At 32.6% G+C, this 14,595-nt stretch overlaps 5 protein-coding genes across 6 annotated transcripts in view; 3 read left to right on the top strand and 2 right to left on the bottom strand.

Annotated features, from left to right (window-relative positions):
* The first annotated feature begins 410 nt into the window (after positions 1-410).
* On the top strand, positions 411-6,870 carry PolD1 (DNA polymerase delta 1, catalytic subunit). The gene is made up of 14 exons (XM_018506598.1): positions 411-549; positions 947-1,046; positions 1,183-1,294; positions 1,581-1,753; positions 1,824-2,083; positions 2,190-2,416; positions 2,498-2,664; positions 2,748-2,993; positions 3,106-3,408; positions 3,482-3,952; positions 4,058-4,464; positions 4,546-5,199; positions 5,602-5,719; positions 6,795-6,870. The coding sequence occupies exons 1-13, from the start codon at positions 488-490 to the stop codon at positions 5,696-5,698; spliced, it is 3,279 nt and encodes a 1,092-aa protein (XP_018362100.1). The 5' UTR covers positions 411-487; the 3' UTR covers positions 5,699-5,719; positions 6,795-6,870.
* On the bottom strand, positions 6,561-8,425 carry Arl1 (ADP ribosylation factor-like 1). The gene is made up of 5 exons (XM_018506603.1): positions 8,294-8,425; positions 8,049-8,148; positions 7,559-7,675; positions 7,128-7,239; positions 6,561-6,986 (listed from the first exon to the last, which is right to left on the bottom strand). The coding sequence occupies exons 1-5, from the start codon at positions 8,295-8,297 to the stop codon at positions 6,777-6,779; spliced, it is 543 nt and encodes a 180-aa protein (XP_018362105.1). The 5' UTR covers positions 8,298-8,425; the 3' UTR covers positions 6,561-6,776.
* A 123-nt stretch (positions 8,426-8,548) lies between these two features.
* Spase22-23 (Signal peptidase complex subunit Spase22-23) lies at positions 8,549-10,431 on the top strand. The gene is made up of 6 exons (XM_018506576.1): positions 8,549-8,717; positions 8,812-8,992; positions 9,256-9,329; positions 9,813-9,901; positions 9,999-10,102; positions 10,193-10,431. Exons 2-6 carry the CDS (start codon positions 8,850-8,852, stop codon positions 10,320-10,322), a joined length of 540 nt encoding a protein of 179 aa, XP_018362078.1. The 5' UTR covers positions 8,549-8,717; positions 8,812-8,849; the 3' UTR covers positions 10,323-10,431.
* Positions 10,432-10,534: 103 nt separating this feature from the next.
* Noa36 (zinc finger protein 330 homolog Noa36) lies at positions 10,535-12,873 on the bottom strand. Of its 2 annotated transcripts, none has more exons than XM_018506607.1 (6): positions 12,611-12,873; positions 11,876-12,046; positions 11,560-11,791; positions 11,316-11,480; positions 11,170-11,244; positions 10,535-10,942 (listed from the first exon to the last, which is right to left on the bottom strand). In XM_018506607.1, the coding sequence occupies exons 1-6, from the start codon at positions 12,728-12,730 to the stop codon at positions 10,710-10,712; spliced, it is 996 nt and encodes a 331-aa protein (XP_018362109.1). In that variant the 5' UTR covers positions 12,731-12,873; the 3' UTR covers positions 10,535-10,709. The 2 variants fall into 2 exon arrangements, with proteins under 2 accessions (XP_018362109.1, XP_018362110.1); XM_018506608.1 differs by having other exon boundaries at positions 10,535-10,939; positions 12,611-12,871.
* A 26-nt stretch (positions 12,874-12,899) lies between these two features.
* The window catches only part of mus301 (mutagen-sensitive 301), a 5,159-nt gene continuing 3,463 nt past the window's right edge, over positions 12,900-14,595 (top strand). Inside the window, exons 1-4 of the mRNA XM_018506606.1 lie at positions 12,900-12,976; positions 13,055-13,837; positions 13,910-14,085; positions 14,170-14,346. Of these exons, the coding sequence (XP_018362108.1) occupies positions 13,069-13,837; positions 13,910-14,085; positions 14,170-14,346 (1,122 nt within the window). The 5' untranslated portion in view covers positions 12,900-12,976; positions 13,055-13,068. The remainder of the gene's footprint in view (positions 12,977-13,054; positions 13,838-13,909; positions 14,086-14,169; positions 14,347-14,595) is intronic.

Below are 14,595 nucleotides of genomic sequence, written 5' to 3'. Positions count from 1 at the left end.
GGCTACAGTCCACTTGATGCTACAAATGTTTCGAAGCATTTTTTGATTGGTCAATTAGTGAAATTCTTTCTTCTGATTGGTCAGTCAAATGCTTCCGAAGCGTTTGTAGCGCTAAGTGGACCGCACCCAGAGATTGGTAGAGATTGCACTATTCTGTACTGGTGCATTGAGAACGTTAATAAACAAAGTTATTTAAGATAGAAAGACACAGCACAAAGATATGATTGTGATCAGTGAAATACATAATATTGATATTATCACATTTTTATCAGGCTAACAAATGGAATATTTTATCAATCGAATTATCAAAATGTTTATGATACATTATTTTTTCCATATATTTTCATGTACTTTAAAGTGTAACAGTGCAGACTAATAATCAAATTGCGCCATAAAATCGTTCCCGCCTTTCTTCGTATGATTGAGGAGCTCGGCTTCTTGTATTTTGTGTCTTTTCGCGTAAGTTTTACGTGTCACAACAAAAGACATGAGTAAAATAAATCGAAAACCGTTTTCAGCACCTTCGGCAGCAAAGAGGTCCAAATTTAGGTAACTATTTGTCTCGCTACTAAATCTAGTACTTTTGTTAACCTCTATTTTTTGTCTACATTGTATTTTCAGCTATTAACAATTCATCATAATACTATTACATTCATTAATACTTTTTTAATATCATTTAATTGAATGAATATGCTTGCTTTGTATCTATTTATCTAAGTCTAAAATTTAGTGTTATTTAAGAAACGTGTTTTTTTTGTGTATACAATAAATTTGAACAAATATTTGTTATTATTTTACATTTTTAATGAAGTTTTGTTGACTGATATTGATTTGTATTTAATTACTATGATTTGAAAAATTACATAATATTAAATATCTACAGTATCATATTTTTCTTGTGTGATACAATAAATTTTAAAATTTGTATATTAATCTTGTCAAACAGAGATGAAGATGAGGAGAAGCCTAGTTCATTTGAGGCAGAATTGGCCACTATGGATCTTGCAGATGAAGATTTTTTAGATGAGACACTGTTAATTGGAGAAGTATGTCTAAATCATATTTCCGTTAATCTAAAATTAATTTTCTATTTAAATAAATGTATATAGTTTATATCTTTTATGTTATATGTAATAATATGTATACAAATTTATTATTCATTGGTAATTGTATTTTATGTAGGGACCTGAACAAGAAAATACATCTGCAAAATGGAGCAGAGCTCCTCCACTGCCTTTGAATCCAAAAGTTGATACACTGTCATTTCAACAAATTGAAATTGATCATTATATAGGTAATGGATGTGTTCAAGTTAACAAAGCAGCTAGTCTGCTTGTCAAACAAATGAATATAATTAGTTATTACTTATAGATCCAAGCAATTACATTCAATCGCTCGGCGAGCAGGCTAGCAGCTTTGTCCGGTTTGAATGTGCCCAATAATGTGTTTTTTTGTGTGTGTGTGTGTGTGTGTGTGTGTGTGTGTGTGTGTGTGTGTGTGTGTGTGTGTGTATTTAAAAAGCAGAACAAGTCTATCAATTAAAAATATATCAGTATTATAAAATTTATGATTGTATATAGGTAAACCTCTTCCTGGAATGCCAGGTAGTAAAGTAGGACCTGTACCGATAATGAGAATGTTTGGTGTTACGGAACAAGGAAATTCTGTCTGTTGCCATGTCCATGGTTTTTGTCCATATTTGTTTGTATCAGCACCATTGAATTTTACGAACGATCGCTGTAGGCTATTCAAAGTACGTTTATTTTAATAAAACTTGTGTTGAGATTTAAGAAGTAATTAACACCAGAATCTTTGGAATATAGGAGGCTCTTAATCAAGCTGTAAAGAAGGATATGAAATCAAATCCAGATAACATACAAGATGCCATCCTAGCAGTCGAGTTAGTCCATAAACAATCAATGTATGGATACGGAGGAAATGATAAGTTGCCATTTTTGAAAATTACAGTGGCAGTTCCAAAATTGATAGCACCTTGTAAAAGATTATTAGAACAAGATACAGTGTATACTGCATTCAATTATCACTATAGAGCGTTTGAGAGTAACATCGATTTTGATATCAGGTAGTGTAGACGTATAACATTATGTATTATTATTTATATTTACATTTTTACATTTTTATCAAAATTACAACATTAATTTTTTTATATTTGATCATTTAAATGCAAGGTTCATGGTTGATACGTCAGTAGTTGGTTGTTCTTGGATTGAATTACCACCAGGAAGCTGGAAATTACGTGGCCAGCATGGACACATGTTAGAATCAACTACACGATGTCAATTGGAAATGGATGTTGCATGGGATGCTTTTGTAGCTCATGCACCGGAAGGGGAATGGTCAAAAATAGCTCCATTCAGAATTCTTAGTTTTGATATTGAATGCGCTGGACGCGAAGGTAATTATTGTCATTGCTTTTTCTCCTTTAACTCTGATGCCTTTTATTATACATTAATTTAATTATAAATCCTTTCTGCAGGTATCTTCCCGGAAGCAAAACATGATCCTGTGATACAAATTGCTAACATGGTCATAAGACAGGGCGAGTCTGAACCATTTTTAAGAAATATTTTCACTCTCGATACTTGCGCGCCTATCGTCGGTTCCCAAGTTCTGAGCTTTGACAAAGAAAGTTTAATGTTAGAGGTAAGTTAATTAAATCATAGGGAAAGTATTCGATATGTAATATCAATTATCTATATTAACAATATTATTTTATTTTGCTGAAGAAATGGGCTGATTTTGTGCGACAATTAGATCCTGACATTTTCACAGGATATAACATAAATAATTTTGACTTTCCATACTTAATTAATCGCGCACAACATCTCAATGTTAAAAACTTCAACTTTCTCGGTCGAATAAAAAATATAAAGTCTGTAATCAAGGATCATGTACTGCAAAGTAAACAGCTGGGTCGTCGTGAGAACAAGTCGATTAATATTGAAGGAAGAGTTCCATTCGATTTATTCCTAGTAAGAAAATTTATATAATGTGTAAACACGGTTCTTTATATATATGTATGTACATATATATATATATATATCTCACAGCTTTAATAAAAATATACAAATATGTACTTTTCAGGTATTGGTTCGAGATTATAAACTGAGGTCTTATACCTTAAATGCGGTATCATATCATTTTCTTCAAGAACAAAAAGAAGATGTCCAGCATAAGGATATTACGGGATTACAAAACGGAAATGCACAGACACGTCGACGTCTTGCTGTATACTGTTTGAAGGATGCATACTTACCACTTAGATTATTAGACAAATTAATGTGTATTATTATCTACATGGAAATGGCAAGAGTAACAGGAGTGTCCATTTCTAACTTATTGACTCGCGGGCAACAAATCAAAGTTGTTTCTCAACTTTTACGTAAGGTAACAAATTTTCATAATTACAGAAAGAAATAACTATTTGATATTGGCAATTAAATATATCTATTGACATCAGACTAGAGAAAAAGATTACTTGATGCCAGTACATCAAGGCCATGGTACCGACGAACAATTCGAAGGAGCGACTGTCATTGAACCTAAATGTGGCTACTACAATGATCCGATAGCTACCTTAGATTTCAGTTCCTTATATCCTAGCATTATTATGGCACACAACTTATGTTACACGACATTATTAACCATTGCTAATAAGAAAGAGCTCAATATTCAAGAGGACCAGATTACTACAACTCCTAGTAAATCGTTATTCATCAAGAATACTGTAAGGAAAGGAATCCTTCCGGAGATTTTGGAGAATCTATTGGCGGCTAGAAAAAAAGCAAAAGCAGAGTTAAAACAAGAAACGGATCCTTTGAAGCAAAAAGTACTCGATGGCAGACAATACGCCTTGAAAGTGTCGGCGAATTCCGTATATGGTTTTACAGGTGCGCAGATGGGAAAATTACCATGCTTGGAAATATCTGCTGTAAGTTCTCGATATTCTCAAAACATATTGAATGAAAAGAGCATTGCAAAATATATCACAAAAAATATAAAATATTCATAATAAATGTAATATAATAAATTGCAGAGCGTTACAGCTTATGGACGTACTATGATAGAGCAAACAAAGCAAGAAGTCGAGAATCACTTTCGAATAGAAAATGGATACAAAAACGATGCGAAAGTTATATATGGTGACACTGATTCTGTGATGGTTAAGTTTGGCGTGAAAGATATAGAAGATGCAATGAAACTCGGTAAAGAAGCGGCCGATTACGTGACATCTAAATTCATTAAGCCTATAAAGCTGGAGTTTGAGAAAGTGTATTTTCCGTATCTCTTGATCAGCAAAAAACGTTATGCTGGTCTGTATTTTACGAAACCCGATAAATATGACAAAATGGATTGTAAAGGTCTCGAAACGGTGCGCCGAGATAATTGTCCATTAGTAGCGAACATGATGAATACTTGTTTGCAAATATTGCTTATTGAAAGGTATTTTTTTCTTCACGCTTTATCTAAGTCGTATTTATATTATATAGATAAGTAATAAATAATATAATATTATATACACAGGAATCCAGATGCTGCTGTAGATTATGCCAAACAAGTTATTAGCGATCTTTTGTGTAACCGTATCGATCTATCTCAATTAGTCATCACGAAGGAACTGACAAAGACAGATTATGCGGCAAAGCAAGCTCATGTTGAACTGGCGACAAAGATGAAGAAACGAGACGCTGGAAATGCACCGAAACTTGGTGACCGAGTGGCGTACGTGTTCACAAGCGCAGCTAAAGGCACACCGGCATACCAAAAGGCAGAAGATCCCGTGTATGCACTGCAGAATAGTATCCCGATAGATACAAATTATTATCTGGAGAATCAATTGGCGAAACCTCTTGCACGTATCTTTGAACCTATCCTCGGCGACAAGGCAGAGTCGCTATTCCTGAAAGGAGATCATACGCGTACAAGATGCATCGCTACCTCACAAGTTGGAGCGCTCGCGGCTTTCACACGTAAAAAAGAGACGTGCTTAGGCTGTAAAGCTGTTTTACCACCTGACAGAGAAGACAAGGCAGTATGCAAGCATTGTGAACCTCAAGAGACTGAACTGTTTCATAACGAGTTGCAGGCTCAACACAAACTGGAAGAAAAGTTTTCCAAATTGTGGGCGGAATGCCAAAGATGTCAAGGAAGTCTCCATCAAGAAGTTATATGCTCTAAGTTAGTTGTATTAATTAATATAAAATATAATTTTTTAACATTGTGACTAATAATTTATTTCGGCTCGTTTCTATTGTATGTATGTTATGAATTTTATCATTTGAGCCATGTATTGTAATTTAATTTTTAATTAGTATACGCAAATTCTAACATGCAGGTTAATACATAACCATTGTACATCGGTAACTTATCATTGTTATAAATATATTATTTTGGCTCGTAGCTCCTGTATTTTAATTTGAATTTTTATTAATTGAACCGCTTATAATATTTAATTTTAATATAGAATACTCTTTCCAAATAGGGATATGTTTTTATATATATTAAATGAGTTAATATTTACACGTAGAAAAGTAAATATGAATAACATTCCAAAATAATTATTTTCAAATATATTTTCAGCCGTGACTGTCCAATATTTTACATGAGGGTGAAATCTCGATTAGACATGGATGCGAAAATCAAACGAATTAAAAGGTTTGGCGCACTGGAATGGTAGTAAAAATCGCACATCGTATAGGTAGGTTCATTTTATAAAAGCTATTACCTACTACAAACGAAATTACTATTATTTATATATAATGAATTTAATTTGAATATCTATTCGAACTGTTACGAAATATTTATGTATTTCTTATAAATTATTAAAATTTAGTAGGAAGTATAAATACATATTGCAAAACATATATTAAAACTTATTAACCGGTCTATTATTTGATTTTAATTGTTGCTAATCGGTAAAAATTATCTCAATACGAATATAAAAATTATTTCATATTAGTTATAAACTAAAATGTAACTCAAGATGAAACTTCTACATACTTGAAATCATTCCTAACACTAACACGATTCTTTCGCGGCACAGAATTCATTTTATTTCGTTTATATTGTGTAACAATTTTTATAAATGCTAGTATAATGTTGTATCCTATCCACTTTGAGTTTCATTTTAAATTTGTTTTACTCGTATTGAAAGAAAAAAATTGTATATAATGATTTAAGATACAATAAAGACAATGGTATATTATGCATAGATACGATTTAAATGTTTTGGAGTATTTTTGTTTTACGAGTTTGAACTTTTTTCAAAAATTTATTCTTGTTTGTCTAGTAATCGTGTTGTATATTTGATAGCAATATACTTGTATTCCCATTACAAACAATTTAGAATTCCATATCAAGTTCAATTATCGTGAATATTAAATGAATAGTGACAGTTATTTTGACTAAATTGTTTAATAAATGTTACGCATAGCAGTAGCGTAATAATAATACGAGATATTTATTAGTGCAAAAGATTCTAAGTTGAAAGAATTCTCTAAGTTTATTATCTTAAATATAGAAAGATAAAATGATCCCCTTATTGTTACATATTTCAGCCGTTATGAAAAAGTACTGCGATTCCTCAAATATTCTTGCTCTGTAAATTGTAAAGGAAATATTTAAAATATAATAATTACAATAAATAAACAAAACATCACGTGTCCGGTGACAACCTGACGACACATTTAGAGCGACAGTCATGTGACTAGTCCCCTTGTAAGGCTCAAATATAAATAACTGTGATGTAATATTGATCATTTTCTACTCTGCAGCGCATTCGACAACCAGTCCATGGCTTGGTCAAGCCCTTCGCCTTTCGTCGCGGAAGTTTTAAATATTTGGAAGGTTCTGTTTTTAAGAGCGTCCAATCCGAGCGCTTGATGGACCTCCGCGACACTAAGGCATCCCGCCATATCCTGTTTATTCGCCAGTACCACCAAGATCGCGCCTTGTAACTCTTCTTCCTGTTGAAATACAAAATACATTCTAAATTACTTATTTTTTTAAAAAACAATCGTTAATATTAATGTAAAATAATAGAAAAAATAAAGGTTTTTTATTTAAAAAATACTATGCATAATTATTAGTTCAAAAAGTAATATTACTTGTAACATGAGAATTAATTCATCCTTTGATATGCCTATTCTATCTCTGTCTGCTGAATCTACCACGTAAATTATCGCATCTGTATTGGAATAGTAACACCTCCAGTATGGTCTGAAAGTATAAATATGTTTATTTAAAATATATTTTATGAGCTACAATGACATGGCAGTGCTAAGATTTGTAATTCAAGGCATTAACTTAATGTGTATCGATATTCACACATGTATCTTGCTTTCTTTTCTTTAATGGAGATTGAATAAAGAAGACAACAGCCATAAATACTAACATACATCAAATCAATATACAATATTACAAATCTTGGATAGCTATGTACTGATATATGCACATGAGTTATTAAAATTTAGGATAAAAAAATAGTTCTACAAATTTTTTTTAAATCAACTTTCACATGTACACAAATTTGACATACCGTATACTCGTTTGACCACCGAGATCCCAGACTTGAAACTTTAAATTTTTGTAAGTAACTTGTTCTACATTGAACCCTATGGTTGGTATTGTAGTTACCACTTCGCCAACCTGTAACCTAATAAGCAATCAATTAAAGAACTTTGCTTATAGCAATTTCATAGTTAAAATTTTATATAAATAAATCATATATATATATTCATATTCCTTTCTTATCATCGTAGAATTACTACGTTTGGATATTTATATCATAGAATTATAAAATATAAATTATATACATTATTTATGATATTCACAATATTAATGTGTAATTACACAGCAAATAGAAAATAAATTATGTTTAAAATGTCGAAGATGTAAGAACTTCAAGGCACAAAGATGAAAAGATCCAAAATATAAAAAAAACTTCAAAGAAGTTAATAGTAATTAGATGGACCGTGTAAACACAAATGACAGCTAGTCATCAAGATAACGAGACTGTCAATGCAAACCTGTACAAAATCGTGGTTTTGCCGGCACCGTCCAGGCCTAAGATCAAGATCCGCATCTCGCGGCTACCGAGCAGGTTACGAAAGTAGCTGAGCAACCCACCTGTAAGGAGATATCATCAGAATCTCGCGTAAGAAACCGTAAGAAAAACCACCTCGATAATCGGAGTAGCGTGCGATATTCAGTCCCTTTTTTTTAAGGAATAAATGCGTGGCACAGAGCGAGAAATCGCTCGTTGTTGACTCACCCATGCTGACGTATCGTTAACTCCGAGTCATACAGGACCGTCCGATGTTTATTGTCAAACTTGATAACCATAAACGTGTCCAAATAACCGGGCCGCGCCAACCCTTCCTCGCTCTGCTGCATCCACGGTATACGACCTACTTCAGTCTGCTCACTGTCAGGGCCGCCAACGTGCCACGCGGAAAATTGAGATTTCGAAAGTCACTAATCAGCCGGCTCATCGCGCAGGGATTCGCGAACGGTCATTGCACTTTTTTTTAACCAATTTAGTGCGTTCCCAAATTCATCGAGAAAAAATTATTTTAACCTTCCGTGCACCTTTTAATTCTCCCTCGCAAACGCGAGCACACCACTTTGCAGTTCTCATACGTATGGATCCATTTACGAACGTAAACCGGTGACCGTGCACGTTGAACAGTGAACTGGTGACGTTGAAAGTTCCGATCGGGGAAACAATGCGCGTTAGTTAGAGATTCGTTGATCTACAGCTGTATTGATTGAGTTGCTTTAATTTAATAGGAACGCCACAATTATTGACGATTATTGACGGCACAATAATGCACACGTTCCTAACACGAGGAAATGCTATCTTGGCATATACGTTAAGCGTTTCGGCCTGCCTCACATTTTGCTGTTTTCTCTCGACAGTTTTTATTGATTACAGAGCGAACGCTACGTTAAATACGGTTAAAGTTGTCGTGTAAGTATCAAATGTGAATGTATAAATATGATGTGTCATACAATTTATATTACACAGTTTATTTCATTTCAATTAAATCACATTTATGTTTCTTTCATAAGGATCCATATTGTATTTGTGAGTCGTACTGTGCAAGAAAATAAATTGTTCTACATTGTCTTAAATATACAAATATTGAGAAACTAATGTATCAAAGATTAATACATGTTACATATAATTTTCCATATTTGCAATTGCTATAGTAAATTCACTTTATTTTGCAGAAAGAATGTACCAGATTACAGTGCATCGAGAGAAAAGAACGATCTGGGTTACTTGACTTTTGATTTACAAACTGATATCCTTTTCACACAATATTATATAAGTGTTTGTTATTAATTATTTTATTTATATGAATCCGATCTAAATTATATAATATCTAATCGCGCGCAGTCTCATGTAATTTACATAAAAATAGCTCAGCTTTGATAAAGATAATTACTTATACCTCATCTAGATTTCTAATAGTGTATTTGATTTATTGATTTGACTCAACTCCGAGCCAATGGTCTATTTTGTTTAGTTGCAAAAGAAGAGCTAAAATATGCAAGAATTACAATTAAAAAGAACAGACCTTGATTTGGAGTCGGGTCGAGTAAGTAAATCGAATATACTATAACTTTATAAAAAAAATTAAAATACCATGAGTGAAGATAACTTATTTTGTTCTGTAAAATAGCATATTTTACACACTGAGAACCATGTTCAACTTTCACTGGTCTTTCTAATTATTTTTTTAATTCATATATTTTAAATTATATTTGCCTTACAAAACTTTCACATCTTACTCCATTGTTCAATTGGAATGTTAAGCAATTATTCTTATACCTCACGGCAGAATATCAGACAGAAAATAATGAATTTAATCAGGTATGTCTTTATTTAATCAGGTTTATTAATTTACAATATATATTCTCCTTTTTTCTTAAGATCAGTTTTTAAATAAAATTTATAATGTGTTTGACAGGTAGTATTATGGGATAAAATAGTTCTTCGTGGAGATAATGCTGTTCTAGATTTCAAAAATATGAATACAAAGTATTACTTTTGGGATGATGGCAAAGGTCTCAGGTAGAGTTGATTATTGTGGCAGCAAAGTTTTTCTGCAATTTTTGTTAATCTTACGTACACAAATACGTTTTTTGCTTTTTATTTTTACAGGGGAAATAAGAATGTAACGTTAACACTGTCCTGGAACATTATTCCAAACGCTGGATTGTTACCTAGTGTTAATGCTCTTGGTTCTCATACTTTTGCATTCCCGCCTGAATACACAACATTACGTGTATAACGCATATTTAAATGTATATGTGTTACGATTGTATAATATGATTTTGTAAGACTTATTTAAATTGCATAAAATTCATGTACAATAAACAACGTTTATTTCTTCACGGTCATTTCTTTATTATATTCAACATTATATTTGCTTTCAATTTTTGCTTGTTATCATCTATATTTGTTTAAAATGGATTATCAAATTTAAATATTGTGCATATTAAATGTATGTATACTTAGGAATTGGAAATCAATTTATATTTTACAAAATATTGAAATTGTCCCTTTTTTTGAATTCTTATACTTCTTTCCGCATATTTGTGCGTGATTTAACTTGATAATTGATATTTCATTTTCAATTATATTATTCAATTATACTATTTTACACTGTAAATAAGTGCTAAGCTTTATTTTTACTATTCTCTGGAGTTTCTTGCATTATAGTATCTTTCTTTTCTTCGTCCGTACTTGTGGATTCGTCATCGTCTTCTATGTCATCCTCATCATCTTCGTCTTCATCATCATCATCATCATCATCGTCATCGTCATCATCATCATCATCATCATAGTCATCATCATCTTCATTGTCATTGGAATAGCTAACAGTTCCATAACAAGACTCCTGATTTCCTGCTGAACAAAGAAAATCTTTTCTCAAAGATATAAAAAAATGAATACATTCTTAATTTTTTTAGAATCTTGAATGCTCATTTTTATCAACACAGATTAATCTCAATTTGAATTACTTTTTATCTTTCTCTAATACCTAAAACTAGAAAAGAATAAAAAGTAAGTCAAAGTTAATTTACATTGACGGAAACATAAATTTTTATTAAAAACAGAAGAGAATCTTGGTTTACCATAATTATATCCGTTTTCATCATCAGATTCAGATGGACCACCTTGGTTTTGTCTACCAAACTTGTGATTTCTCGCTATAAAAGAAATTCGAATAAATCAAACTCAATATAACAAGTTTTACAATAATATACACGTAAATGCTTACTAGACATGCTTAGATCCTTAGTCTGTGATGTTTCGTAACTGCACTTTGGACAAGGGATAGGTTTGTTCTTTTCATATTTAAAGCCTTTTCTACGAACGTGATCTTCACAATAGCATGTTTTACACCTAAGACAAGAGTATTGTCCCAAACGATTACATGATTGGCCTGGAAATTTTAATTTACGTTAAAATACAATTGGAAACTAAATAAAAATGTAATGTTCCTTATGTATATCGCCTATTACATTTGAAACTTTCTGCTTCCAATACTTGGCATGATGCTTGATGTTCAAATTGATCATCCTCACATAAGAAGCAATCACAGAATGAACATTTAAATATTCTTCCTCCATGATCCCAAACGCCTCTATCGCATTCCTGACAAATGGCGTCCATCAGTGGACAGATGCAAGCGTGACTGGTGAGACAACGTCTTCCGTGACATACCCAAGCTTCACAGTAATCGCATATGGCTCCCTAAAATACTTCATTTGTGATAGCATATTCTAATAAATATTTAAAGAGACAGCTCTATAATGTAATAGACATAGATTTACTTGCCACCATTCCTAATCCTGTGGTGAAGATCCCAGGATGACGCACAACGCAGTCTCCTGTCTTCAGCATACATTTAATCTTGCCACAGTGCGCGCATATGGGCAATCGCTGTAGACTCTGACAGAAATAACAGAAGGCACGACTCTTTTGCTTCTTATTGCACTTGTCGCATTCCTATGAGATGAAATAATATTAGAATCATGAAGTAGATCATTTTAAGGTTTGTTTTTTATTACTGGACTGCATACAGAAACTTCACTCACGTATACCCAGTATTATTTTATCCTTGTTTGACTATATACTTCAAAATGTCCTCTCTGAGGAAAATTTTATTTGATACAATATAAAGAGAGAGTTTGTTTACTATGGTTAGTGTACACTTTCAGAGCTTAAAATGAGATAGATACATGTTTGATATTTGACAAAAATGAGAAAGAGAGTTGTAGTGCACAATCTAGTATAGGAATAAAAAACAGACCTCTAGTATATGCATTACTTGTATTACATATTTTTCAAATAAAATTTTCCTTGAAGAGGACGTTTTGGAACGTAGCTTTGGTGAACAACAAGGATAAAATGATAATACCTTGAATTTGTGAACACACCCCTGTACTAGATTGCAACTTTCATTTTCACTTTCGTTCAATTTCAAGCATGTACCTAATTAACCTAATTTCACTTTAAGTACAATTGTAATAGTTTAACTATAAATAACAATTACGATCGAGAAATACTCGCCATCACGGAGTTGCAAGGAAATTTGGCCAGGTCAATCTGCTCCTTGGCAGCTCTGATCTCCTTCTGCCGAAGTTTCTGCTTCTCCGCCTTCTTCCTCTGCCCGGTTTTCTTCTTCGGCATTTTGTTCTGTAAACAGGACGCGTACTGCAAGAAACCCGACTTTCCGGCTTTTGAGATTACAAGACGTGCGTACAAATCACGCGAAGTTGCGAGAGGTTGCAACAGGTTATGGTTTTGAACGCACACCACGGAGACCGAAGTATGGACATCATTATGAGAGTCGAGTAATCGATTTTTGAACCGCGTGACAGCTGTTTGATCAGAAGGGTTATTTTTTACAGTTGCTGTCTGATATTATACTGTAAGGTATAAAATTAATTATTTAGCATTTCGATTAATGGAATGAGATACTATGAATATAAATAAGAAAATTTACTCTTTCAGAATTGACTTGTTAAATGGAAGCATTGAATGATGGTAAAGAAAACCGCCAAATATTGAATAACAACGGAAGGTCTAAGTCGCCGTGTACTGTTGAGTCCCTGTTACTGCTGGATAATACGCTATTATGTAATATAGAACCTGACAATGGATTATACGTTCCAGTAGATACTCGCCAGTATTTCCAAGAGCACAATGAGACGGCACAAGTTTCCAAAGAGTCGCTGCAAAGCGTTGCAACCGATGCAACAGTTAGCTCCAAAATATTCTGTGTGTCTCCCAATGCGAATGAATGGCAGGACAAAACCTTGATGAATCAAATATTTGCTCAATTTGATTCACAGAATGAGGAAGAAATTAATTCAGAGAGTTGCAATAACATAAGCAATTATGATATATTTGATACATTTTACAAAGAGGATACAAGGTCTGACTTAGACAATATAGATCAAAATGTGGAGAAAGTATATCAATTACGTAAAAATATATTACATCAAGATAAATTAATGGATGCATCGTGTTTGCATATCACAAACTTTGGTGACAATACTTTGGAAGATAATGATTTTAAAAAGGATGATAAAGATAGGTCACCAATTTTAAAAACTAAATCTAGACCCTTAAATCAATGTAAAATCTTAAAAAAAAAACTACGTTTTTCTAATGATGTACCAATACCAAAAGGGACAAAAAATGAAACAAATTCCACATATTCTTCATTTTACGGTTTACCAGACACTGTGAAAAAATTGATACAAGAAGTCAAGGGAATTTGTGAATTATATCGTAAGTTTACAATAATATAAGTCGAATTTGTAAGAAATAAGAATGATTTTTAATGTTAATTGTTTTATACAGAATGGCAAGACGAATTCTTAAAATTGGCTATTAATACTAAGAAGAATTTAATTTATGCTCTGCCAACAAGTGGCGGCAAAACTTTGGTTGCAGAGATATTAATGTTCAGGGAGATTATATGTAATAAAAAAAATGCTATTTTTATACTTCCATATGTGGCCTTGGTACAGGAAAAGGCAGGTCACTTTGAAATTGATATATTAGAAAAAGCGATTGTGTGATCTAGTATATTAATTGAGCTCATAAATTTATACATGCAGGTTCAATCAATGGCTATATTAGCATTAAAATTAGGATTTTTAATCGAAGAATATGCTAGTACAAAAGGACGTTATCCACCAATTAAACGGCGAAGGAAAAACAGCCTTTACATATGTACCATAGAGAAAGCGTTAGGACTTGTAAATAGTTTAATAGAAACAAAACGCTTAACTGAAGTAAGCTGAAATATTAACAGGGAATGGAAAGTTACTTTTTAAAAGTAACAAGTTACAGTTACTCGTTACCGAGTAGGAAAAGTAACAAGTTACCGTTACTAGTTACCGATTTTTAAAAGTAACTCGTTACAGTTACCGTTACTTGAGAAAGTAACTTTTCGTTACTTTTCCGTTACTTTTTTTTAAATCGACGACCAACAATCACAGCGGACTGGCCTAGAGGCTTCTTTAGTCTCAAGCGCATTGTAA

Source organism: Trachymyrmex cornetzi, unplaced genomic scaffold (assembly GCF_001594075.2).
Source record: "Trachymyrmex cornetzi isolate Tcor2-1 unplaced genomic scaffold, Tcor1.1 scaffold227, whole genome shotgun sequence".
In the NCBI taxonomy this organism is placed as follows: Eukaryota; Metazoa; Arthropoda; class Insecta; order Hymenoptera; family Formicidae; genus Trachymyrmex; species Trachymyrmex cornetzi.
The sequence above is the reverse complement of the archived record's forward strand: the minus strand, read 5'-3'. Positions and strand labels throughout refer to the sequence as shown.

Bases quoted from the DNA above. Each gene is read 5' to 3' on its own strand.
- Arl1 (XM_018506603.1), bottom strand. The intron at 7,676-8,048 runs GTTTGCATTGAC...ATTGCTTATTAG, and splicing joins AAAACCACGATTTTGTACAG to GTTACAGGTTGGCGAAGTGG. The intron at 7,240-7,558 runs GTATGTCAAATT...TTATACTTTCAG, and splicing joins GGTGGTCAAACGAGTATACG to ACCATACTGGAGGTGTTACT.
- Noa36 (XM_018506607.1), bottom strand. From the start codon at position 12,730: ATGCCGAAGAAGAAAACCGGGCAGAGGAAGAAGGCGGAGAAGCAGAAA. The intron at 11,792-11,875 runs GCAAGTAAATCT...GAAGTATTTTAG, and splicing joins CCACAGGATTAGGAATGGTG to GGAGCCATATGCGATTACTG. The intron at 10,943-11,169 runs GTAAACCAAGAT...TTCTTTGTTCAG, and splicing joins TGAAAACGGATATAATTATG to CAGGAAATCAGGAGTCTTGT.
- PolD1 (XM_018506598.1), top strand. From the start codon at position 488: ATGAGTAAAATAAATCGAAAACCGTTTTCAGCACCTTCGGCAGCAAAG. The intron at 1,295-1,580 runs GTAATGGATGTG...GATTGTATATAG, and splicing joins TGAAATTGATCATTATATAG to GTAAACCTCTTCCTGGAATG. The intron at 2,417-2,497 runs GTAATTATTGTC...TCCTTTCTGCAG, and splicing joins TGAATGCGCTGGACGCGAAG to GTATCTTCCCGGAAGCAAAA.
- Spase22-23 (XM_018506576.1), top strand. From the start codon at position 8,850: ATGCACACGTTCCTAACACGAGGAAATGCTATCTTGGCATATACGTTA. The intron at 8,993-9,255 runs GTAAGTATCAAA...TTTATTTTGCAG, and splicing joins AATACGGTTAAAGTTGTCGT to AAAGAATGTACCAGATTACA. The intron at 9,330-9,812 runs ATATCCTTTTCA...CAAAACTTTCAC, and splicing joins GACTTTTGATTTACAAACTG to ATCTTACTCCATTGTTCAAT.